We start from the raw sequence: 25,327 nt of genomic DNA, 5'->3' as shown, positions 1-25,327 counted from the left end.
GATAGATAGATAGATAGATAGATAGATAGATAGATAGATAGATAGATAGATAGATAGATAGATAGATAGATAGATAGATAGATAGATAGATAGATAGATAGATAGATAGATATATAGATAGATAAATACCACTCTGCAGTAAACAGTTCCATGACGATGATCGAAAACAAATCTACCCTTTATCAAAAAACTATAAACGGACTCAAAGATATTTCTTTTCATAAAATTTCTTCACAAATCTTCGCATACTTTCAAGTACTGCTTGCACTGACAATTCGCAGTGTTACAATGAAAATTTGAATAAAAATAATGATTAACAAAAACAACCTACAAAATTCCCATGTGAATTTAATTTTGCAGACACATTGTATAGAAAAAACATTATCACTCCATTTACAACAATATGACCAACGTCCGTCGTCACTCTACCCCGCACGTATAAAGTTTTCTTTTTAAAATTATATTTTTTTTTGGGAAATTACAATTTGAATGTGAGAAGACATAAATTAGGGGTCATTAAGACGGTGTCATAACATTTAATTATTCCCCGAGTACGCGTCACATAACCTACTGCCATCGTCAAGTGATAAATGATACACATGCCCAATGAAAGATAATATTAACGGGGAACTGTGAGAGATCTTTATAGATAATTTATCTTAAATAACATTCTGTCTAAATATTTGTCAAAAAACCTGACATTTCTAACATCAAACTGACACTCAAAACATGTTGGATATTAAAAATAAACATTGTAATATGAAATTAAGTAAATGGATAAAATATTTTTGTGAATTTTTTTCTATATTGTTTTTTTAATAGTAGTATTATTTTTAACTTAAAGCGCCCTACATGGGGAGATAATAGAGAGTTGTGAGTATTTAAGTGTGAATATTACATCACTAAAATAAAGACTTTTTAATGGATTGATGATGCTTATTATGGGTACTATATAGTTACTCATACTAAGTAAATGTTAACTATTTATTTAAATACCAGTTTGGATTATATTCATATGTATATATACATATGTATTAATCTCCATGTAAGAATCTAAATGTGGCTAAAATTTAGCCATTTACAAGTGTAATAGACTAAAATTGTATATTAACTCCTATTGGAAAAATTTAAAACTTTACAGGAAGACAACTTATATACACACATGTATTTACATATGTATATACATATATTTTACTTTTTGGTCCATTAGCTGTTAAGAAATTTTAAGATCATCTATGACGTCGATCAACTTATGCCTCAATATCATAGTTAACAAATCTTATAAAATTAACATTGTGACCAAAAATATACATATGTATATGTATAGCCGTCAAATAAAGACATATCGACTGACAGTCAGTAGATTTATAATTTGTTGTAATTATTTTTGAAAGTAAATTTAAATTTGTTTGCTGTTCATTGGACATTCACTGCAATTATTTGTTTTGGTTTTTCTTCACTTACCACCAGATCTTAACAAATCATTTAAATTGACAAATCGTTGGTCATCATTCTTTTTCAACGGTCAAAACGAATTCAAACCCGGCAACAACAACAATGATACAAATAACAACAAGATCATTTAGTTTCCGCCTGTCCAATTTAAAAAGTAATTTTGTGTGTGTGTATGGATATAATGATCCCTTTTAAATTACTTATACATATTAGTAGAAAATAATTTTTGAATTTTTCCAACTCATTGTTAAGTTTAGCTTCATTATCACTAGATGGAAAAAAAATGTGAACACCAACTAAATGTTGTTGCCACTAACACTTAACTCTAAGCTAAACTTCCAACCCAACCCTCTATACTCCCTCCCATGCATGATCATTTGTGAACGTTGAAAAAATACCATTTATTTGTAAAAGTTGCATAATGATTGTAATTTTCTTAAATTTTTATTCATACAGACATTTTCTCTTTGGTTACTGGAATCGATATGAGTGTATCTTCGTCTGTCTGTCTGTTCGTATGTAAACGAAGAGTTTGTTTATACTGTGATCACTAACCTACCAGACTAAAAACAGGTTGATCGGGTCACTACTGAGTCGGTCGGTCAGTCAGTTACATTAAAAAAAAAGAAAAAAGAAACTAAAAATTTTAACATTCCATTAAGTGATTCTTAATGATCTTCATTTGCTTGGCATGCGTATGTATTTATGCTGTTTGCTGTGTTGAAGAGGTTTTTTAAGCCAAAAACCAAAAAAGATCGAAAGTTTACTTTCTTATGACTGTAAAACTTTTAATAATTGTTATCACTTTTAATATTATTATCATTATTGTTGTTGACTTTTGTTATTTTAATTACAATTTTAGAGGCTTGTTTATTTTAAATCAAATATCAAATTGTTTAAACTTTTTCTTTTATTTTCAAGATCTAATAATTGATATAAAATGATTAAAATGCAATTTGTGATTTTTAAATATATTGTATTCAATAAAAGTGTTTGTTTGTGGAAAAGAAAAACTATTTTGAATTGACTGATATTATGAAATTGAGTCAGTGAGAGATAATTGTTAAATAATTACCAAAAGTAGGCATCGAATAGATGGCGAGCCTAAATTTTTTATTGTTTTAAAAACACCTGTTATTTAATATTATAATAATAGAAAGAAAAATAGATATGTAGATATATAGATAGATAGATCGATAGATAGATAGATAGATAGATAGATAGATAAATAGATAGATAGATAGATAGATAGATAGATAAATAGATAGATAGATAGATAGATAGACAGACAGACAGACAGACAGACAGACAGACAGACAGACAGACAGACAGGACAGATAGACAGACAGACAGACAGACAGATAGATAGATAGATAATAGATAGATAGATAGATAGATAGATAGATAGATAGATAGATAGATAGATAGATAGATAGATAGATAGATAGATAGATAGATAGATTAGATAGAATAGATAGATAGATAGATAGATAGATAGATAGATTGATAGATAGATAGATAGATAGATAGATAAGATAGATAGATAGATAGATAGATAGATAGATAGATAGATAGATAGATAGATAGATAGATAGATAGACAGATAGATAGATAGATAGATAGATAGATAGATAGATAGATAGATAGATAGATAGATCGCTCGCTCGCTCCTAGCTCGCTCGCTCGCTCGCTCGCTCGCTCGCTCGCGCTCCTCGCTCGCTCGCTCGCTCGCTCGCTCGCTCGCTCGCTCGCTCGCTCGCTCGCTCGCTCTCTCGCTCGCTCGCTCGCTCGCTCGCTCGCTCGCTCTCTCGCTCGCTCGCTCGCTCGCTCGCTCGCTCGCTCGCTCGCTCGCTCGCTCGCTCGCTCGCTCGCTCGCTCGCTAGCTCTCTCGCTCGCTCCGCTCGCTCGCTCGCTCGCTCGCTCGCTCCTCTCGCTCGCTCGCTCGCTCGCTCGCTCGCTCGCTCGCTCGCTCGCTCGCTCCTCTCTCGCTCTCGCTCGCTCGCTCGCTCTCGCTCGCTCGCTCGCTCTCTCTCGCCTCTTCCCCGTCCCTTCTGCCTGCTTCCCTTTCCGCCCTCTTCGCCTGCTGCCCCCTCCTTTCTCTTTTTTCCCTCTTCCTTCCCCTCCCCCCTCCTCCTTCCTCCCCCCTCCCTCCTCGTCACAAAAATCATACAAATTTCAAGCTTAACAAAAATGCATAAATAATTCTATAATAAAAATAATTTTTCTGCTACTTAAATCTTATTATAATACTGGTATAAAAACTTAAACGAATACATATTTAAGATCAATTAGTTTTATTAGAGATGCTTTTTAAACTATAAGGAAATAGTATTAAGAAATTGCTAAAATTTAAATGCATATTTTTTTAATAACAAATGAATCATTTGTCACCTTGAAAAATGTTCCTATAAAAAAATGTGACATTTGACTTGAAACAGTTTGAAGGTTAAAGAAAAAACCCCAATATTAAAAACAACAGTTTTATTTATTTAAAAATATTAATCATTTAAAAAAGCATTTGATTAAAATATATAAAAAATTTGTTAAAAAAAAACTTTAAATAACTAGAATAACTAGAGTTAGACTTTTAAAGATTAGTGTGCATAACCGTTTATGGGTTTCCTAGTCATGGAGATTTTTTTGCATAAAAAAAACTTCTATAACTCATAAAACGTGAGTTTAAAAGTTGAAATATTCAGCCGTTTAAAATGCTTTCAATTAGGAAAAAGATTTAAAATTTGCAAAGTTAAATTTCTTCAAATTTATTTTCTCAGGGTTTTTGTGCTTTTCTTTATTAATAAGTTTGTCTCCTAAAATAAATTCCTTAAACCATTATAATTATATATTTCTGCATAATATAAAAATAAAAGTAAAAAAAAAAATCATAAATAACAATTTCATTTGCCAATTTTTATGTTATGATAAAACAACAATCATGATATAAAATTGGCATTTCTTTACGGATGAGTTTTAAAATCGTTTTGTTTTTTGTTTTAGTAAAATTATGCAAATGTAGTTTAAGTTTTGCTTAAAATTAAACTATAAACTATGTAATCTTTTGTCACCATCATCATCATCATCAACAACATCAACATCGTTCGTCATCATTGCAATCATGATCATTTTTAAACAACTCAACCGTTCAATCAAAATTTATCAAATGAAATTACAAAACCAAACGAAATTAAACCAAAAATAAAATTCCCAAAATACCTTTTACTTTGACACATAAATTGTTATCTATCTACTTCGTTTAAACTTTATTTTGCCAAAACTTACAAGTGTAGTAAATTTGTTTGCAAATTTTAAATTTGATTCATGTTTAAAGCAACTAAATTATTATTATTGGCAATAATAAATATTAAATAAAACAATAAAATTACAATAAATAAATTATTAATAATATTTCTTTAGTTTTTAAGTTATACCAAACAATTTGTGGAAATTATTACCGTTAAGTTTCCAGAGGCAATATAAGAGGCATAATACTAGTATCGCAATAGTCTCTTTCGAGGTAAGGATCTGTTATATCTAAGATGTTAGAGAGGATCTGTTATATCTAAGATGTTAGAGAAAACCATAAAATCTAGGTGGGATAAGTATTCAAATACTATATATTCAAGATATCGGGGCTTTTCAAGATATCAAATAAATTGTAATGAAAATAATCAAGTTTAATTTAAAACAAATTCCAGAAAAAGTCTCCTAAAAGAGCAAATTATAGAACTGTTTAATAAGAGAAGACTTTGAAGACGAAAACTATAGTTTCAAGGGTGATAATTTTAAACAAAATTATTTGATTCCAGAACCGATCTCTAGAAACAAAGTAGACTATAAAAAACTTTCAGCGAACTAGTTCTAAAGGTGGCCATTTTGAATAAAACCTAATTGGGTTCCACCACAAACAATAATGAATACAGGCGGCTTGCATTACAGAACTGCTTGCGGAATCAGTCTGGGATTTCAGCCACTTTTTAAAGCAAAATTCTCAATATATTGTTTAAATTTTAGAAAATTTAGTTTTTTTCTAATGATGCCCTGATGTCCAATAGTTTTCTACTTTAAAACTACTAAACGAAATAATTTAGTCATTAATGTTTCATTAAAACTCCAGGGGATGTTATTCCCTCAAAATTTTCCTCAGTAAAAGTAAATATTACAAAATAATTTTAAACTGTAATGTTAAAATAAAGAGTTAAAAAAAAAAAACATTTAGCTCAAGGGTTTAATAAATAGTATTAGAAAATATTTATTTGTTTAAAGCTAAAAAAATAAATTCCGTCACTTTCCAGATTGATCATTTTAGATCTTCTTCTTTGTTTTTTCACATTTAACAGTTGAGGTCATTTGTCAGTTGGTCATTTTTCCGTTTTAATCCAAAAAATTTATGACGGCAAGTGATTGCACAGAAACATACTTTATTTTTATTTTTTATTATTAAAATTAATGTTGTTGCTTTTTACCAGTTATTGATCTTTTTGATGGAGGCTGGGGGTACTGTTTTTGAATGTGATCAAGTTAATATTATGCAACAGATTAAAAAAGCATGCAACACGATCAATAATATTGTAGTTGCTGTTGTTGAACACACATAATTTATCACGCACAAATATTGAAACAAGAAAAAAACAACAAAACACAAACTAAAGATGAAGATATAAAAATTAAAAAACGTTTCGTTAGTTGTTTGTCTTCTGCGAGTGTGTTGCACAAATCTAAACCAAAGTCATTCGAATTCAAATTCGTTTCATGTGATTGTTTTTTTTTTTTTAATGTTGCAGACAACACAGATTCAATTAATTTACTATAATACTATTACAAATTGTAAATTGTTAAAATGTATTTAATATATGTATGTCTGTTTACAGAAAAGAAGTGTGTTTGTTTGTGGCAAGATTTGTTAATAGAACTTTGACTTTATATTTTTATATTTACTTTCAAATCTTAAACATTTTATGAATTTGTTTTTGGCATTTTTTTAATGTTTTCTTATAATATTTAAACTTCTATTACGGTGCATCAACATCATCATCATTAGAGGCATCAACGCCGCCGCCATTATTGTCATTAGTTTTAAAAACTTTAACATTTTTACAGTTGATTTTTAGTTTTTATTCACTTCTGTTTCCTTTCTCTTTAATCTTAACTTTAGTTTGCATGTCTTGTCTGTCTATGTCTCAGTCTTAATCGTTGTCTATATATTATTGTATGTTTGTATATAATCATTCATATGCACATTCATGTAGTTTTATCTGGTTTTAACCTTGGTTTGGTTTTAGTTTCTTCTTCAATTTGTTGTATATTTCAAATTAACCGATATTTGGTTTTTGTACTTTATCGAACTTGTGGTTGATTACATTGTAGAGTTCAATGAAGTGATTGCAAATTGATGTTAGTCATAATAGGAATTGAGATTAACAGTACTTGTCTGGTTGTAATCTGGTTAAAAGTACTTACTATTGTTTAATAATAATCGTTTAAGCAACATGTATGTACAGTGGCGAGCAAAACTGGATACATATTTAGCCAATAAGACTTAAAAATGCTATAAAACCCATAAAATAAAGGAAAAATAATAAAGTTTTCAATTTTAAATATTCAGTAAAGCAATATAAAAAGAAAACAAAATTAAATTCATGATAATTAAATATTAATCTAAAAATTAAAACATATTTATAAATAAAGTCGAAGTATCCAGTTTTGCACGTTTTAAAAAAATTTTGATTTTTAATATTTTGTGCAAAGTCCTTTTGCTTTTATGACACTTTTTATACGTTTAGGCGTACTTTTGACCAAGGTCTCAATGGTCCGGTGCGGAATACTAGACCACTCCGTTTGTACTCTCGACCAAAGTTCTTTAAGATTTCTTGGGGCATTATCGAATTGCGCAAGACGTTTTTTTAACAAAGCCCATAAATTTTCAATTGGATTGATTTCCGGGCATTGAGTTGGCTATTGCATCGTTTGAAAATTCTGCGCTGAAAGCCAATTCTTTACGATTTTTGCCGTATGCTTCGGATCCCCATCCTGTTGGAGTATAACCTCTGACTCTGGATATGTACATTCTTCCACAAAATCTGGAATATTGGATTGAAAATGCTCAAATAATCCTCCTTTTTCATTATAGCATCTAATTTTATTAAAGAACAGAGATTCTACCAAGTGAAACAAGCCCACACCATCAGACTACCACCCGCTTGTTTCACCCTTTTGTTTTACTTGGTGCTTTTTTTAGCTTTCATAAGGGCGGTGCCAGTAATATTCCTTCCCATCAGACTGAAAACGATTAGTTTTCATTTCATCGGACCATATAACCCTTCATCGGACCATATAACCCTTTTCCAGTCATCAACACTCCAATTTTTGTGCTTCTTGCTAAATTTAAGACGATCCTTCACACTTTTTTCTGATAACGCTGGTGTTTTCTGCTTTACGGCTGATATAAGGCCAATTCTACGAAGAGCTCCCCGGACTGCCCATTCACTTAAGGACTTATTTATGGCGACTATAGCCTGTTTTTTGTATTTTTACCTGTTTGGATGTCAATAAACGCTCCATAGTTCTGGCATCTCTCTCCGAAAGCAAACACGATCGACATTTCTTAACTTCTGGTGTGCTCATATTTTTCTTTTTCGCACTTGTAGCACTCTTCGGTGGCAAATTCCTAACTTCTTGGCAATTTGACGAGCACAGTAATTATTTTTTGTCATTTCGACCATTTGGTTTCCCAATAAACTTGATATTTTTCTAATTAAAACTAGAAAATTAAAATATTTGCAAAAAAATTACAAATATGACTCAAAAATGGTAACTGTTTGTTTTGATGCTTTCTTCAAAGGTAAATCAAGTAGCAGTACTCAAATTCATTGTTATTTTTAAATTTACTTGTGTTGCTAGATTAATTAAATTTAAACGTGCAAAAGTGGATACATAGACTTTTTTAATAAAATTAGCTAAAACTTGAGATAAAGTTTCAATATTCGCGAATTTTCTATTGTTTTATTTTCTTATTCTTCTATTGCTTATTTTAAAACCAATATAAAATTTTTGTTTAATATTTTCTGGATTTTATTGGGTTTTTAACATACACTTGATTGATATGTATCCAGTTTTGCTTGCCACTGTATATTAAATGCTGAAATAATAAACTTTTCCAAACTATCTATCTATCTATCTATCTATCTATCTATCTATCTATCTATCTATCTATCTATCTATCTATCTATCTATCTATCTATCTATCTATCTATCTATCTATCTATCTATCTATCTATCTATCTATCTATCTATCTATCTATCTATCTATCTATCTATCTATCTATCTATCTATCTATCTATCTATCTATCTATCTATCTATCTATCTATCTATCTATCTATCTATCTACTATCTATCTATCTATCTATCTATCTATCTATCTATCTATCTATCTATCTATCTATCTATCTATCTATCTATCTATCTATCTATCTATCTATCTATCTATCTATCTATCTATCTATCTATCTATCTATCTATCTATCTATCTATCTATCTATCTATCTATCTATCTATCTATCTATCTATCTATCTATCTATCTATCTATCTATCTATCTATCTATCTATCTATCTATCTATCTATCTATCTATCTATCTATCTATCTATCTATCTATCTATCTATCTATCTATCTATCTATCTATCTATCTATCTATCTATCTATCTATCTATCTATCTAGCTATCTATCTATCTATCTATCTATCTATCTATCTATCTATCTATCTATCTATCTATCTATCTATCTATCTATCTATCTATCTATCTATCTATCTATCTATCTATCTATCTATCTATCTATCTATCTATCTATCTATCTATCTATCTATCTATCTATCTATCTATTCTATCTATCTATCTATCTATCTATCTATCTATCTATCTATCTATCTATCTATCTACTATCTATCGATCTATCGATCTATCGATCTATCGATCTATCTAAAATCGAATTTTCTAAAGAGGGTCATTGCGCTTCGGGTCTTCTTCTTTTTATTTTTGCAGAACTAGTTGTAAGCTGAAATATATATTACGTAACAAATTTAGCAAAATTTATTACTCTACACAGCTGTCCAATATAAATAAATTAATTTGAATTTAAGACATTAGATTAGTTGCAGTGACAATTTATTGCACTAGTTATTCATTTAAAGAAATATTTAATATCTTTTTGGAAGTCAATTTACCTTATACAACTTTATTATATGACAATTGGTATCTATTTCAAATTTATTGATATTTTGAACTTGTTATGTCTTTGATTTTTATTAATATTAAACTTAAAATATAAAAGAAAATTACTTTGTTTTAGACTTCATTTACATATCAATCAAAATGGATTTAATGATTTAAAGCGTCTTATCAATCAATGCATTCGTATGTCACACAGATATTTAAAGTGGAGGTGGATCATTGTATGGACTGATTGATGGATTACTAATAGACCCGCACATCAATAGATTAGTTGTCAAAATATAAAATATTAATAAAATATGATACTCTTATTAGATTAAGCCCAGCCCAAATAAAATAATAAAACAAATCAAACAATTTATACATTTTGAATTTGAGTTTGAGTGGTGTTAAAAAATCCTCATTGATATGCAAAAATCAAAATTAAAATACATTTCAAATACATTCAAACATTTGTAAAATGTCTGCCAATGTTAGTTCCGCATTAAATTCAAAATCGTTTTCTGTGTCGAGTGACAAAAAATTCATTTCAAAAACACACCAAAACTGAGAGACAAATGAATGTGCAAATGAGCCTAAATTACGACTATTATGCAAGACTTATATTTAAAAAAACGTAACATAGTTTAACGGTCAACATAGTTTTAGTCTTGTTTTGTTTCACATAATATTGAAAATATTAAATGTTATATTGGAAAAAAATATATCGAATAGTTTTGGTATTTACTTGGCAAATGTCTTTTAAACTATGTAAATCATGTTGATAATTTAATTTTGCTTATTGTTTGCTATTGTTTTAAAAATATTTTAATTAAATTTATTATACCTTTTTGGCTGCTGCAGTTTGTTAACAAGATGCTGTTGGAACTGCTACTGCTAATTGGTTGTATAATATTCATATTTGTAATGCTGAGCAGACAGACTCCAATTTAATTTATGACAGTTATGTACTACATACATATATGTATTTAAATGTATGCTGCCTTAGTTACCACTATTGGGCAATTATGGGTATTAGGTCACCTATTTGATGTTCGAAAAGGCATTTGCCATAAAACCGTTAAAATATTTTAGATACTTATTAACACATTGTTTTTTGTTTTATATTAAATTATTTTTTTGTTTTTATTTAAAAATTTGCATAAATATGTCACTCTAGTTTGTGTTAAAAAAATATAAAAAATTAAAACACTTTTGTTTTAGGATCTTTTTGAAATTGTATTAATTAACCACTTTTTGACCTTCTCAAACACTAGAAAAAAATATCGATTTAGAAATACTTTAATTAAAGATTTTTTGCGATTTATCATATGAAAAATATTGTTTGCGGAGGTGTTACCAAACTAAATGATTATTATTTGAGCAAACTGTGCGAAATAAAATCAAATTAATGTCAAAATAAAGAAACGAAAACATTTAATAGTAGATATAGAGTAAGCAGGGTCGTGTTTGATAAGGGTTTAAGTTAGGAAATAGTCCCCCAATAGTATTTTTATGTAAATCTTCAAAGCAGATAGATATAAAAGAAAACCTCAACAAAATTTAAAATTGCTTAAAGCTTTGTTAGGCTATCATTAAATAGGTATTAAAGTCAATTTTTGGGCTAAGCTAGAGGATTTATGACCTAAAGGATTTAAATCTGTGATTAATTGGCATCAAAATTAGATTTTTGAGTGACAACATAAAAGTCAATTTTCTGACTAAACAGGAGCATATAGGCCAAAATAGATTAGATGCTACTAAAATTCGACTTTCGAGTGAAAACAAAAAGGTCCCTTTTCTGGCTAAACTAGAAGCCCATGGTCAAAAAGGATTGAAGGTATGATAATTTTTATTTCCGACCAAAAATTTTGTTTGAGAGAAAACATAAAAGTTCATTTTCTTTCTAAATTAGAGGATCTAGGGCAAAACGGATTGAAATCTGTGATCACTTTGAGTTTTCACCAAAAATCGATTTTTGATTGATAACATAAAAGTGCATTATCTGGCTAAATTAGATGCTCTAGGGAAGGGAAGGGGTTGAGAGTTAATTTTCTGAATAAACTAGAGGCTCTAGGGCTAAAAGGATTGAAGTATGTGATCACTTTTAGTTCCTACCAAAAATTGATTTTTGAGTGAAAACATATATGTCAGTTTTCTGGCCAAACGAGAGGACCTAGGGCAAAAAGGATTAAAATCTGTGATTACTCTTAATTGGCACCAAAAATAGATTTTTGAGTGAAAACATAGAAATCCACTTTCTAAACTGGAGGCTTTGTGATCACTTCTCACCAATTGCCACTAAAATGTTATTTCTGAGTGAAAACACAACACTTCATCTTCGTGAGAAGGGAATAAACATATAAGTTTGTTATTCCGTTTGTAATTTCCTTAATATAATCCGATCCTATATATGTATATTATAGATCTTAATAGATAGCGGAGTCGATTAAGCCATGTCCGTCTGTCTGTCTGTTAAAATCAATTGTCTGAAGACCCCAGATATCTTCGGGATCCAAATCATCAATAATTCTGTTAAACATGTCTTCGAAAAGTTTACTATTAAAAATCAGCAAAATCCGTCCATAAATAACGGAGATATAAGCAAAAATCCGAGGCAACCACCTGAAAATTTCATTTGCATGCTTTGATAAAAAAGCAACAACAAAATTGGAAAAAACGTATGTTTGGATGTGTGTAGGTTTCATTGCTTTGTGTATTTTGTTTTTGTGTGTTTTATTTCGACTCCTTTGGATAATTTTTGCTTAGACCAATAGGTGAAAAATTACACTCATTTGATTAAACCCCTGTATGACCAAAATGTCGAACTTTGACTCCCTCTAAGTTCTGGACCGATAGCGCTGAATATTTGTGTTTGCCCAGTAGTACTAACCTTGGTGCAAATTTCATCAAAATCGGAAGACATCGATTTTAAAAGCTAACACAAAATGACCCATATATAAGATTCGGCAAAGACGAATATAGATTTCTTTATATAGATCTTTTTGTTCGAAAACCTAAAATGACGTACTGAATTCAGAAAATCAATAATTTATTTTGTAACTAAATTATAAACTGGGTGATACATATTTTTAACTTTTATAAATGAGCATTTAATTTGCAAATAACATGCAATTTATGCTAACACTCATTTATAACAAAACTGTCATAACTTAAAATTTGCCGTTCTAAAGTTTTATCTATTTTCAAAAATCTTTTTTTTTTCAAATCCCATGATTTGTTAAATAGTTGAAAAATAGTAAAAAGGCATAAAATATTAAAAGCTATTTTTTCCCGAAACAATATTTTTTCAGTTATACCAGTCTTGTAGTAAATGGGCGATATGTTATGTTAACAAACTATACATATTCATTCATAATCAAATATTCTTTTCAGAAAGTTCAACATATGAAACAATTGTATAAATTTTAGTCAAATTGATGCTTGATTTGCCAAAATGGTAAACTCCACATTTAGAATATTTATTTAAGCAATTATTTGTCTTATCTCTTATTCCTCTTATTTCTCTCTTATTTCCTTTAATTATTTTTTTTTGTTATTTGTTTAAATAAATAAAGTTTATTTAATAAACATTGTTTTCTACTTAATAAATTCATTGATGATACTTGTTTACATGCAGTTAACATGACATAACATGCCTGTTAAATGTTACAATTTTTGCACAATTTGTGATTTGTGTGGGCCAGTTACAATTAGGCATTCACTGACTGAATTCCAAAACTTTAAATAAAACAGAAAAAATTGCAGCCAATAAATAACAACAAGTCGAGAGAAAAAAGAAATTGCAATAATTAAATATGTTTAAAAAGTATTTTATAAATTATATGGCTTTAATAAATTTAACAATTTATTTAACAATGGCGAAATTAGAAGTAAATTTTTTGGAAAATTGGTTGGAAAAGAAAAAATTTGTATTAACTTTGATGGATTTATTGAAACAAGTGAAAAAACAGCAAACTTATGACTATATTTTAATAGTTAACGGGGGAAATATTACCACACCTATGGAGTCCTGTTTACTGTTGGAGTTGCTAAGAAAAATTGAAATTCCTAGTATTTTCTTAAATACAAGGGAATTGGAAATTATGAAAAGCTCAACACATTCCACTAATGTAATAATAATGTCCTGCCATTATATGGAATACAATAATGAGTATTGGTTCAATACCGATTATCAATTAGCACCACATATCATTTTAGCTACAGATGAGGAAGATATTTTTGACATTTGTCAAACTCTTATGAAAACGGAAGTTTATAAAGCGGTTATTATATTAAAAGACTATGGCTCAACAAAAACTTACCACAGTTGCAAAGTAGACTTCGGAAAAGTAGATAAAGTGGCTGAAATTATTCCTGGTGTATTCGAAGAAAATGTTCAGGTTTTTCCCTATCTATGGACTAATATAGAAAATGTTAAAATATCCACCCATCCGGATCAAATGTTGCCGCGTAGTTTTATTTATTACAATGCCTCTGGTGCCATCAAAATGGATGGTTATGTGGGTAATATATTGGAAACATTTTCAGAACGTGTAAATGCTGCTCTGGTCTATAAATATCCTTTAAAAGTGGGCATAAAAACATTTTTTGAAATTCTAGAGAATCGTACTTTGGAGGGCAAGTTGGATGTGGCAACTGGTGTTAGACCGGTTTATGATGATTTAATAAATTTGGCCTATCCCGTGGAATTTATGGATTTTTGCTACATGATACCTTTGCCACATTATTTACCCACTAATATTTTATATTTCATTGTAGTGGACACTAGAACCATGGTCATTATCTTAATGTTGCTGTATATCTACGCCATTCTAATAACTTTGGCTGAGTATAGATCCAAGGAGTACTTGACTTTCATTAATGTGTTTTTGAATGATAAGAGTATACGTGGTCTTTTGGGTCAATCATTTATAATGCCCGATAAGTCTAGCTTATTGTTAAAATATGTTTGTTTTCTAATATGTTTAACCAGCCTACTGCTTAATACCGCCTATCAGGCCTATTTACAATCGTATTTTACCGAACCTCCTTCTAAACAACTGGTGCTTACATATGATGACATACGTCAGGCAGGCTTGCATATTAAGGCCAGCACACGTGAATTAAAGTATCTGGATCCTTATATAGTCAATAAATACAAAGACATTTTTATATTTTACGAAAACTATGATTTGTATGTGGAACAACGTGACACTATGGATACTAGTTATGCCTATACCGTTACTAGACCCCTGTGGTCGGTCTATCATGAAAAACAGAAACTTTTCGAACGCCGCATGTATTACTATTCCTCGCAATTGTGTTTGAAAGAGCTATTTTTGGTTGCCATGCCTGTGAGACCTGGTTGGCCCTATCGTGATCTTTTCAATCGTCATATTATGCAATTACGTGATGTCGGTCTTATGGAACATTGGACCAGTAATACTTTCTTAACAATGTTAAAATTTGGCCATACGAATTTTGAAGATTTAAGTACAGCCGATATAGAGGAAGATGAAATCACACTAGATGATCTATTTTGGATATGGGTGTTGTATACGATTTGTATTACTATATCTAGCGTGGTATTTATAGGGGAAATAATTGTTATGAGATTTTTAAATAATATTATTTAAATAAATTATATTAAAAGGGTTTTTAATTTTTCTTCTTGTTTTCTTTAAAATAAAATATTCCAAGAATATAATTAAACTCGAATTCTGAGTTCGTGACAATTAGATAATGTTTGAGGTTTTCAAAAAAATTTGTTAAACCTTAACAAGTTCAAACCAAAATATCTGTACAAAAAATATGTAGGTCTTAATCTATAGTGATACCTTTGAAACAGGGTTTATCTCGTAAGTTCTCATATCCTTTGAACTTATGGATGAATGCTATGTGATACCTGTGCCAAGAGTAAAACCTATAAATCAAATATTTTTCAACATTATACAGAACAGAGTATTGTTTATATATATTTTGATTTCAATGATTTATGCTCTTTTCTTAAGTATTGGTCGTTGTAATTCGGTGCGTCAGTTACGCTTTATTGATCTGTGATAATATATAGGTTTTAAGTTTAGTCAGTCATGTAGTAGTTAATAGTTAGTTATTAGTTAGTTGTTAGTTTAGTTAGTTAGTTAGTTAGTTAGTTATTAGTTAGTTCGTTAGTTATTAGTTAGTTTAGTTAGTTAGTTAGTTAGTTAGTTAGTTCGTTAGTTAGTTAGTTAGTTAGTTATTTATTGTTAGTTTAGTTAGTTTAGTTCGTTAGTTGTTCGTTCGTTCGTTAGTTTAGTTAGTTCGTTAGTTCGTTAGTTTCGTTCGTTTTTTTTAGTTAGTTTCGTTAGTTCGTTTTTTAGTTCGTTCGTTGTTCGTTCGTTTTCGTTCGTTAGTTTCTTATTAGTTCGTTAGTTCGTTCGTTTAGTTAGTTCGTTCGTTATTCGTTTTCGTTCGTTATTCGTTGTTCGTTCGTTTTCGTTCGTTTTTAGTTCGTTCTCGTTTTTTTCGTTCGTTCGTTGTTTCGTTCGTTCGTTCGTTCGTTCGTTCGTTCTGTTTGTTCGTTAGTCGTTCGTTCGTTCGTCCGTTCGTTCTTTCGTTCGTTCGTTCGTCCGTTTTTTCGTTCGTTGGTTGGTTCGTTAGTTAGTTCGTTCGTTTTCGTTCGTTAGTTCGTTCGTTCGTTCTTCGTTAGTTCGTTCGTTCGTTCGTTAGTTCGTTCGTTTTCGTTTTCGTTCGTTAGTTTTTTGTTAGTTCGTCGTTCTTCGTTAGTTCGTTAGTTAGTTCGTTTCGTTAGTTCGTTGTTAGTTAGTTGTTCGTTCGTTGTTGTTCGTTAGTTAGTTAGTTAGTTAGTAGTTAGTTAGTTAGTTGTTAGTTAGTTAGTTAGTTAGTTAGTTAGTTATTAGTTGTTCGTTAGTTAGTGGTTGTTCGGTTCGTTGGTGTGTTCGTTCATTGGATTGTTGGTTCGATGATTGGTTCGTTGGTTAGTCAGTTTTAAAGGAGGATATTTGTTGCATAAGGTACATCTGTTATAGGTCGTGTTCGGGAATCGTCTGCATAGAATCGATATTTTTACATTGTAATACAGCTTTTTGTGTGATACATCGTTAGAGGTATGTATGAAACGCCCCTGCCAAATAAATCACTTCTACTTGTTGACATTGAATAATTTTCATCAGAATTAAGGTCAAACGTCAGAAAATAGTTCATCAGCAACAAGTAAATTAAGTTTATCACCAACTTTAAAAATAAATTTAAACTTCAGGGACCTTTTGTCGCACAAAAAATTCATGTAACTTGTCAAAACAATTATCCTTAAATGTTTTAACAAAATATTTCCATAAATAACAACGAAAACTATGTTCAACAACTATAAATAATTAATGAAGACAAAGTTTTGTATTCGAGCGGTTAAAAAAGGAAAATCTGCTCAAAAGTTTAAAATATTTAGTTCAGTTAACAGCTAAAATGCATACGAATAAAATATATTTTATTTATTTGGGCATTATTTTATTTTATCCCAGTCAAGGACTACTCCCCAATGAACTACTCAATCAGCCATTGATTCGTGATGAACATTTAGTGAAACAATTTGTACAGTTTTTAAACATGGTACGCCTCGAATACCAATATGATTATATAGTCATAGTGAAGAATGTGACAAAGAAAAGTTCATGTGTATTGGAGGATTCTATTGGTGAAGTAAGTGAACCCATTATTCTGCTAACTACATTGAAACAGCAACATTTGCTACAACTGCAGCATTCGACTAATTTTCTTTTACTAACCTGTTCATGGCAGTATTTAAATCAATTGAATATTTCAAATACCGTCTATCAATATGTGCCTCATATTATTTGGTATCAAACAACTGCTGATTTACAAGGAAGCAAAGAGGAAATAAGCAAATTATGTGTTAGTATACATAGCAATGGCTATTTTCAGAATCTAATATTAACATCAAAAGCTCTGGAAGGAAACGAGGATTATTTAAAGTGTAATATACAAAAAGATGTACAAACCGTCAGCCAAACATTATTCGCTAATCCATTTCTTAATATGCAGGGACTGCCGATAGTCACAGAATCGGATCAATTACCTCCACGCAGTATTTTATTTTATGATGATTTTGGCCAATTGCAGATAACTGGCTTCATTGCAAATTACTTGACCACCTTTGCCGAAAGATACAATGCCACTCTGGTAATAGTGCCACCAGCTAATATGGGAGTGACAGTGTATTCCGATCTTTTAGGTAATAAAACATTTCAAGGTTTACTAGATATAGCAGCCGTGGTGAATCGTTTTACCATGCACAACAGCACTTTGGAGACATATTCCTACCCCGTAGAGTTAATGGAATATTGTTATATGATTCCCTTGCCTCATTTACGTCCAGCCTATCATGTATTTTTGGATATTATTGAACTGAATGTCATGCTTATTATACTTTGTTATTCTTTTATATACGCCATTTTACTTCATATCGGACAATATAATAATTTCAAAAATTTGAATGTGATCGATATAGTGTTAAATGATAAAAGCATACGCGGCCTATTGGGTCAGTCTTTTGTGATGCCCCGACAAACTTCGCTATTTATGAAGTACATTTGTTTTTTGCTCTGCTATAGTAGTATACTAATCTGCACCACATATGAAGCCTATTTACAATCTCATATGGTTCATCCATCTCTTGAAAAACGCATGGAGACTTATGATGATATACGTAAAAATAATTATAAAATATTAATAAATTATCGAGAATCAGTATTTCTATGTCCTGAAATTTTAAAACAACATAATGATATCTTTGTTAAAGTAAGAGATCTTGAAAGACTTTTAACATTACGTCAGAACATGGATATACGTTATATATATCCGGTCTCTCAAACTCGTTGGTTTGTGTTTAATGAACGTCAGAAACTTTTTCAAAGAAAACTTTTCTACTATTCTTCTCAATTATGTTTGAGCCATTTGGATTTACTATCATTTCCTCTACGACCTGGATTGCCTTACCGCTACCAGTTTGATCAGCATTTATTGGATGTAAGAGATACGGGTCTTTTAGATCATTGGTTGGAGAATAATTTTTTAACCATGGTGAGTCTTAAACTGTCCTCTTTTGAGGATTTAAGTATCGCTGATGAATATGGACAGGTTTTAGAGTTAATGGACTATTTATGGATATGGATTTTATATGCCGCCTGCATTTTGTTTTCATTATTTGTGTTTTTAGGGGAGTTATTGTATTGTAAAGTTTTTAAATGAATTATTATATAGAATTTTATATAAGAATGACTTTTGTTAATAAATTAACATTAAAAATCTAATTTGTTTATTAAAATACTTAAATTTATTAAAAATTTGATTGAAAATTTAAGTTAAACTAGAAAGTGTGGTAAATTTAAAGTGAATTTTAAAAAGTTGACCTATTTATATGTATATGAACCTACACAGAGGGAAAAACAAAACGTTTTAAAATTATACACGCCTGGTAACAAATTGACACAAAAATGTTTTTCACTAACACCCGTTGTCAAAGTATGTACGGATTGTTGTCAAATCAACAACAAATATTTAAAAAATAGACGACGTTATCAAATCAAAAAAAAAAAAAAAAAAAAAATAATAATAAAGTGAACGTTGCGTTGTCGAAATAACAACGATTCGTGTCGAAATCACAGCGATAAATTGCGGGAATGACACAATGTGTAATCGAAATGACAACAATGCGTTGTCAAAACTACAATGGTGGTTGTCGAAATGATAACTTGGAGTTATTAAATTTTTATACACATCCGTTTTCTAAATGTTAAAAAATGCGGTAAGTTCACTTTTGACAACGGATTGTATCAATTTCAATACTTTTCTACCGGTTTTTACCATCTGTGTTGATCTTTATGGATCTTTCTTTTTCATTTGAGGGTTAATTATCTTCTACAGAATTTGAAAGGGTTATGGGAACTAAAGTTAAATATGACCCGGGGTTTTGAATTCTTATTTACAAATAAATTATGATTATAAATCGATTCGGTTTCAACTGCCAATATTCCTGAGATATTCTTGCCAAGTATTTAGAAAATGTATAAATCGACTTTCTGAAAGCGATCTTTTACCGCTAATAACCCATTAGGGGACTAGTTTTTTTTTATTACAGAGCCGTTTCACTTTGCTCTATGCCAATATTTTAATGTGTATTATGCAAATTACATGCGATTTATAAAAATATATAATAGTTTTAAACACTCTTGATGAAAGGTATAAATAATTCATAATTTTATGCAATCAATTTCATTATAATAGTAACACAACATTGTATCAAAAGATATCCCAGCAAAAGCAATTGTATTTAGTTATGCATTACATAGAAGTAGTTAATTCATGACTTATTAATAATGATATACATATGTATATGTTTACTGTTGAAATAATGTGTAGGGGAATTTAAAAGCATACAAAGCATTATTATAATTCCCAATTATTTAAGAATAGTTTATACATAAGTAATTATGTTTTAATCTAGGAAATTGTATATATATGACCTTTTATATTAAATTAATATATTTTATAATTTCTTTAAAAAGGTTTTCAATAAAACAAGATTTTTGTTATAATTTTAAAACTTTACTTTATAATTAACATATTTTGCTGGGTATGTATGAATATTAGTAGACAATAAATCTAAGTATTTGGTAAAATATAATCGAAACATTCAGTTGAAATTGTTCTTTAAAATGTTTAAAGTTAAAATAATTTATTTATGGTGCACTTTATTTATTGTCATCGTATTTACCGGGAAAGGTGTTTTATCTACCCAAATTGAACCGGAGTTAATAAAGAATAATAAGGAATTCAAAGAAAACTTTTTGCAATTATTAAGAGAAATTCAATTAGAAAATAATTTCAATTATATTCTAATAATTAAAGAATCTTTAAATGACTGTATAATTGATTCTGTGCTTGAACATTTAAATGCACCCTGGTTTATAATGACGAATATAAATGATGTACATTTGCTGCAGACTTACTCTAAAGAAATGTTAATTATATCCTGTATGGGACCTTTAATAGTACATTTTGGAAATGTAGAATTTCGTTATGTGCGTTACGTAATACTTATGAAATCTTTTAAAGCATTGAATGCCATATGCAACTCCGTGAATTATGAAATTGGCAATTTACAACATATTCTATTAACTGAGGATTCTATGCGCAATCAAACATTATACTATTGTCCTCTTTGGGTTGGATCATACAAAATATTAGGACAGGAACAAAATGAAAAAATATTTGCAAATAATTATATTAATATGGCTGGTCGTGCAATCGTAACTCAGTCAAATCTATTGCCACCTTTTAATATCTTGTACAATGATCAATTTGGAAAGAAAAAATTAGAAGGATATGTGGCCAATTGTGTGAAAACTTATGCTGAAAGGCATTTTGCTGGTTTGGACATAATGAGCACAGCAAATGTGTTACATTACAAAGAACTCTATGATTACGTGATCCAAGGTATAATCGATATACCCTCAATAGTTATACCTCTGAGACATAAGGGTTTGTCCAGTAATTTCTCATATCCTTTGGAGTTTATAGATGAATGTTTTATGATACCATTACCTAGAGCTAAACCTATAAAGGGTATATTTTTTAATATAACTCAGTGGCATGTATTGCTAATTATAGTTTTACTTTCGATAATATATGCAATATTCTTAAATATTGAACATTTTAATACATTTCATCAAATACGTCTAATTGATGTGATTTTCAGTGATAAAAGCATACGTGGTCTATTGGGTCAATCGTTTGTAATGCCACAGAAAATTACTATATTTATCAAATATGTTTATCTTTTAATATTCTACACCAATATAATGATCATGACTTTCTATACGGCCTATTTACAATCAAATCTTATTTCACCACCTTTGGAGAAAAAAATTACAAATCTTGAGGACATCAGACAAGCTGGTTTAAAAGTTGCAGTACATCCCAGAGACTTGGAAGATTGGGATTATAATTTTTATAAAAATTACCAGGATATTTTGCATATAACCGGTGACAATTATTCGGATTTTAAAAATTTACGTGATAGCATGGACTTGCGTTATGTTTATCCTGTAGACTATCCCAGTTGGACTATATACCATGAACAGCAGAAATTGTTTCAACGTAAATTGTTTTTCTTCTCCAAAGATCTGTGCATAAGTCGAATGAGTTTATTTGCTATACCTATACGAGCCAATTTGCCCTATAAGGAAATGTTTAATCAACATTTGTTGGATGTTCGTGATACGGGTCTGCTGCAGCACTGGTTCGATGAAGTTTTCATAACTTTAATACGTTTAAAAATATTATCCTTTAAGGACTTAAGTGCACCTAATAATTATGATGGTCTTATTCATTGGAATGATCTTTATTGGATTTGGTTATTATATTGTGGATGTATGATATTTGCTGGTATGGTCTTTGTTGTGGAATTGATGACCTATGTTTTGGTAAAAACTTTTAGTAAACTTTAAAATTAAATAAGTTTAAACTTTTGAAGGGTCTTTTACAAAAATTGCACATATATAATTTAATATTCGTTTCACAATTTTAAAATAAATATTTTTAAATTAAATTAAAAACAAAATGTATTAAATTCATTTCATAGTTTTATTTATATTTATTTTGGATTTTTGTAAAAAAAAACATTACCCAAAGTTTCCATTAAAAAAACAATTAAACCTATTATTAAAACTAACCAAATCCATAATAAATCCTCCTCCGACAATTTTTCAAAGGAATTTAATTTACTCGTATCTCTAAGAGAGATATTACCCAATCTCAACATATCGTAAAACGTATGAGATTGCCAGGCATAGAACAAGCCTACCGAATGTACACGATGTATTAGATAATCCAAAGCTTCTTTGTACATCGAATTCTCCTGTAAAGGTATACTAAGCATAAGCAAATCCATTATATATATATTTTCAGAAGTACAAAATATTTTGTGGGTAAAGAAAGTTTGTTTCTTTAGGAAAATATTCCAAAGACCCGTGGTAACGGTATAACTATAGGTGGTGTTGAAACTCTTGCGATATTTATGATATAAAGTAGTGTTGTTGAGGTATACAATTGAATCCTGCATTTTCTCCATAATGCCATTATCATTGGTATCTAGGTTCTTCATATCCAATATATCCATTAATATCTTCTTACCGGCAGTACGTAAATCATCAAAGGTTTTTGATTGCTTTTGTAAAGGCGGTTTGGTAATGAGTGTTTTTAAATGAGCCGAATAATAGGTGCTTAATAGTAAACCCAATGTTAAGATTAAAACATAAAACAATTTTATACTACAAACACCGGATTTCTTTAAAATAAACGATTGTCCCAGAAGACCCGGTATAACTTTATCATTTACAAATATATTCAGCCAATAGCAGCGTTTGTGAAATAGTTTCTCTGTTAAGCTAAGCAGACCGGAAAATATTATCGTAAAGCCTATTATAAAGACAAATACTTGTGGTGTTATAATTAATATGAATATTTTCTTAGTTTCCATTGGCCGGGCACAGGGTGTCATAATAATCCATTTGCCAATTTCTAAAGGATACGAAAGACTCAACCACTTATCGCCTAAAAACGATGACTCCAAACTCATGGGTATATCCAATTGACCATGTTTAGTCATGTTGTCTATAATACTTAAATGTAGAATTTCATTAATTTTTAAGGGAAGGGCCATTTTTAAGGAGGCATTATATTTCTCAGCAAATAATTGCACACATTTGGCAGTAAAACCGCTTAATTGTAGTTGTCCTTTAGCATTCAGCCATATTAAAGAACGAGGCTGTATCTGATCGGCTAGAGTTAAAACAGTTTTACCCTTCATATCCCGCCAATGTTGAGGATACAATTTAAATTCTCTATCAAATCTTCTATTTTGAAAATGATAATCTTGAAAGGGTTTCAACTGCCAATATTCCTGAGATATTTCTAGCGAAGTATTTAGAAAATGTATGATTACATTCATCATTTTATATTTTTCACATTCTTTTAAAACTCTGCTTTCGAGTGGTTCCGTTTTAATAGTATTTACAAAAATTATTAAAATTCTTATTTGACGCATAAAATTTAAAGTCAAAGTTATAGAACTCCAAAGATGTTCATTAAAATAATTTTCCATAATAATCACCATTAATATTTCACTATTATAATGTTTTTTATAGTAAAAACTTGTAGAATTCATATAAATGATTATTTTTGGTTCTTTAATTTCGAAAATTTTCTCTAATCTTTCGTCTTTGGGCAAATGTTGTTCTTGTACTATTAACACTGTTTCATATGCCTGTTCCAGTTTGATTTTATTTAAAATGTTTTTGTAAAAATTTAAATGTTTTTCTTCATTTCTGGTGTAATATTGCTGGACAAAATTTCCGTTTATTTGACTTGTAAAGACAAGTAGTATAATTAAACTGTTCGAGTTAAACATTACGAATGATGAACATTTTGTGATTTTTTGAAATATTTCAATTCCCATTATGTGAATAGTCCTTGGAACATGTGTTAATGACAGTTTTTGTTTCCCTTGACTGCAATCAATTTAATTATTTTGTGTTTTGTGGTTGTTAATTTTATTAAATTAAAACAAATTTAATAATTTTTTTTCACAGCCAGTGGCCAATGGGTAAATAAAGAAGTCAGTTGTTTCAGACTATAACAATCTTTATTCTAGACATATAGAAAAATGTATCTTAATTCCGACATTGTTAAGTAATTTAAAGATAAAAAAGTAATTTCTGTAAGTGTGTTTATATAGGGGCTAGGGTCAAATATTGGCCGATCTTAATAAAATAGTGTATAGATTAATGTTTATATAAAAGTTTTATCGCGATACTATAGTTTTTAAGCGAATTTACTAAAAAATGTTTGCTAGGGTCATGTGGCCCGATCATAACGATAGTCGGCATTTACACTAGTTTGATAGCAGGATCTGAAAAAAATACATCTAGGCCTTTATCGGGCTTACATGCTGTAAAATGTTACTTGGTAAAAACAAAAACCTTATATAGTATCCACTGAACATATTAACGTCCGATGTTTAAAAGCTCTATTTTCTGGTCGTTATTCCTAAGAATTTTCCAATCAGTATTCGTGAGATATAACTATTATCACTCCCAAGACATTTAGAACTAATTTTTACGAAAGCCATTCAACCCTCGTTGCTTCGAATGGTTTTGAGTTCGCCCGCCAGTTTAACTATTTCAAGCTTACACCCCTATAAAGCTAGTACAGTCCGCTCCCGAGTGTCCTGGTCTTAGATTGCACTTTATTACCTGACATCGCCCTAATTACCTTCTGGCTGTCGGTGAATATGTTAACCCTGTTGGCATATTTATTCTAATCCAATTTACGCATTCCGTTATTACCCGGACTTCTGTCTGGAAGCTAGTATTGTGGTTAAGTAAACGGTAGTATATTTCTATTTCTGGGTCTTTAATATAGAACCCCAGGCCCGCTTTATCCCCCAATTTAGAGCCATTCGTGTAGCATCGGATTTCTACTGGTATTTGCTCTAATGTTCCGCTTGTCCAAGACATTCTATCTGGGATCAGTGTTTCAAAGTTACCGACATGTTTTGTGTCTAGTATGCGATCGGACACGTCCG

The 25,327-nt window shown here is 30.0% G+C and overlaps 4 protein-coding genes across 4 annotated transcripts; 3 read left to right on the top strand and 1 right to left on the bottom strand.

Moving 5' to 3' along the window:
- The first annotated feature begins 13,607 nt into the window (after positions 1 to 13,607).
- Positions 13,608 to 15,302, top strand: LOC119600445. Its single transcript, XM_037950651.1, has one exon. It carries the CDS (start codon positions 13,608 to 13,610, stop codon positions 15,300 to 15,302), a length of 1,695 nt encoding a protein of 564 aa, XP_037806579.1.
- Positions 15,303 to 17,268: 1,966 nt separating this feature from the next.
- LOC119600444 lies at positions 17,269 to 18,930 on the top strand. Its single transcript, XM_037950650.1, has one exon. It carries the CDS (start codon positions 17,269 to 17,271, stop codon positions 18,928 to 18,930), a length of 1,662 nt encoding a protein of 553 aa, XP_037806578.1.
- A 245-nt stretch (positions 18,931 to 19,175) lies between these two features.
- LOC119600443 lies at positions 19,176 to 22,041 on the top strand. Its single transcript, XM_037950649.1, has 3 exons — positions 19,176 to 19,203; positions 20,590 to 21,982; positions 22,035 to 22,041. Exons 1-3 carry the CDS (start codon positions 19,176 to 19,178, stop codon positions 22,039 to 22,041), a joined length of 1,428 nt encoding a protein of 475 aa, XP_037806577.1.
- Positions 22,042 to 22,065: 24 nt separating this feature from the next.
- Positions 22,066 to 23,695, bottom strand: LOC119600441. Its single transcript, XM_037950648.1, has 2 exons — positions 22,416 to 23,695; positions 22,066 to 22,156 (listed from the first exon to the last, which is right to left on the bottom strand). Exons 1-2 carry the CDS (start codon positions 23,693 to 23,695, stop codon positions 22,066 to 22,068), a joined length of 1,371 nt encoding a protein of 456 aa, XP_037806576.1.
- Positions 23,696 to 25,327: the final 1,632 nt, after the last annotated feature.

This window comes from Lucilia sericata, unplaced genomic scaffold, assembly GCF_015586225.1.
Source record: "Lucilia sericata isolate MDLA Ls3-8-SP2 unplaced genomic scaffold, ASM1558622v1 Contig000115F_arrow, whole genome shotgun sequence".
NCBI classification, from domain to species: domain Eukaryota; kingdom Metazoa; phylum Arthropoda; class Insecta; order Diptera; family Calliphoridae; genus Lucilia; species Lucilia sericata.
This window is presented reverse-complemented; position numbering and strand designations above follow the sequence as displayed.

Bases quoted from the DNA above. Each gene is read 5' to 3' on its own strand.
- LOC119600445 (XM_037950651.1), top strand. From the start codon at position 13,608: ATGGATTTATTGAAACAAGTGAAAAAACAGCAAACTTATGACTATATT.
- LOC119600444 (XM_037950650.1), top strand. From the start codon at position 17,269: ATGGTACGCCTCGAATACCAATATGATTATATAGTCATAGTGAAGAAT.
- LOC119600443 (XM_037950649.1), top strand. From the start codon at position 19,176: ATGTTTTTCACTAACACCCGTTGTCAAA. The intron at 19,204-20,589 runs GTATGTACGGAT...TAATAATTAAAG, and splicing joins CACTAACACCCGTTGTCAAA to AATCTTTAAATGACTGTATA.
- LOC119600441 (XM_037950648.1), bottom strand. From the start codon at position 23,695: ATGATGAATGTAATCATACATTTTCTAAATACTTCGCTAGAAATATCT. The intron at 22,157-22,415 runs GTTAGTTTTAAT...ACCAAAACATAG, and splicing joins GAGGATTTATTATGGATTTG to GTCATCAATTCCACAACAAA.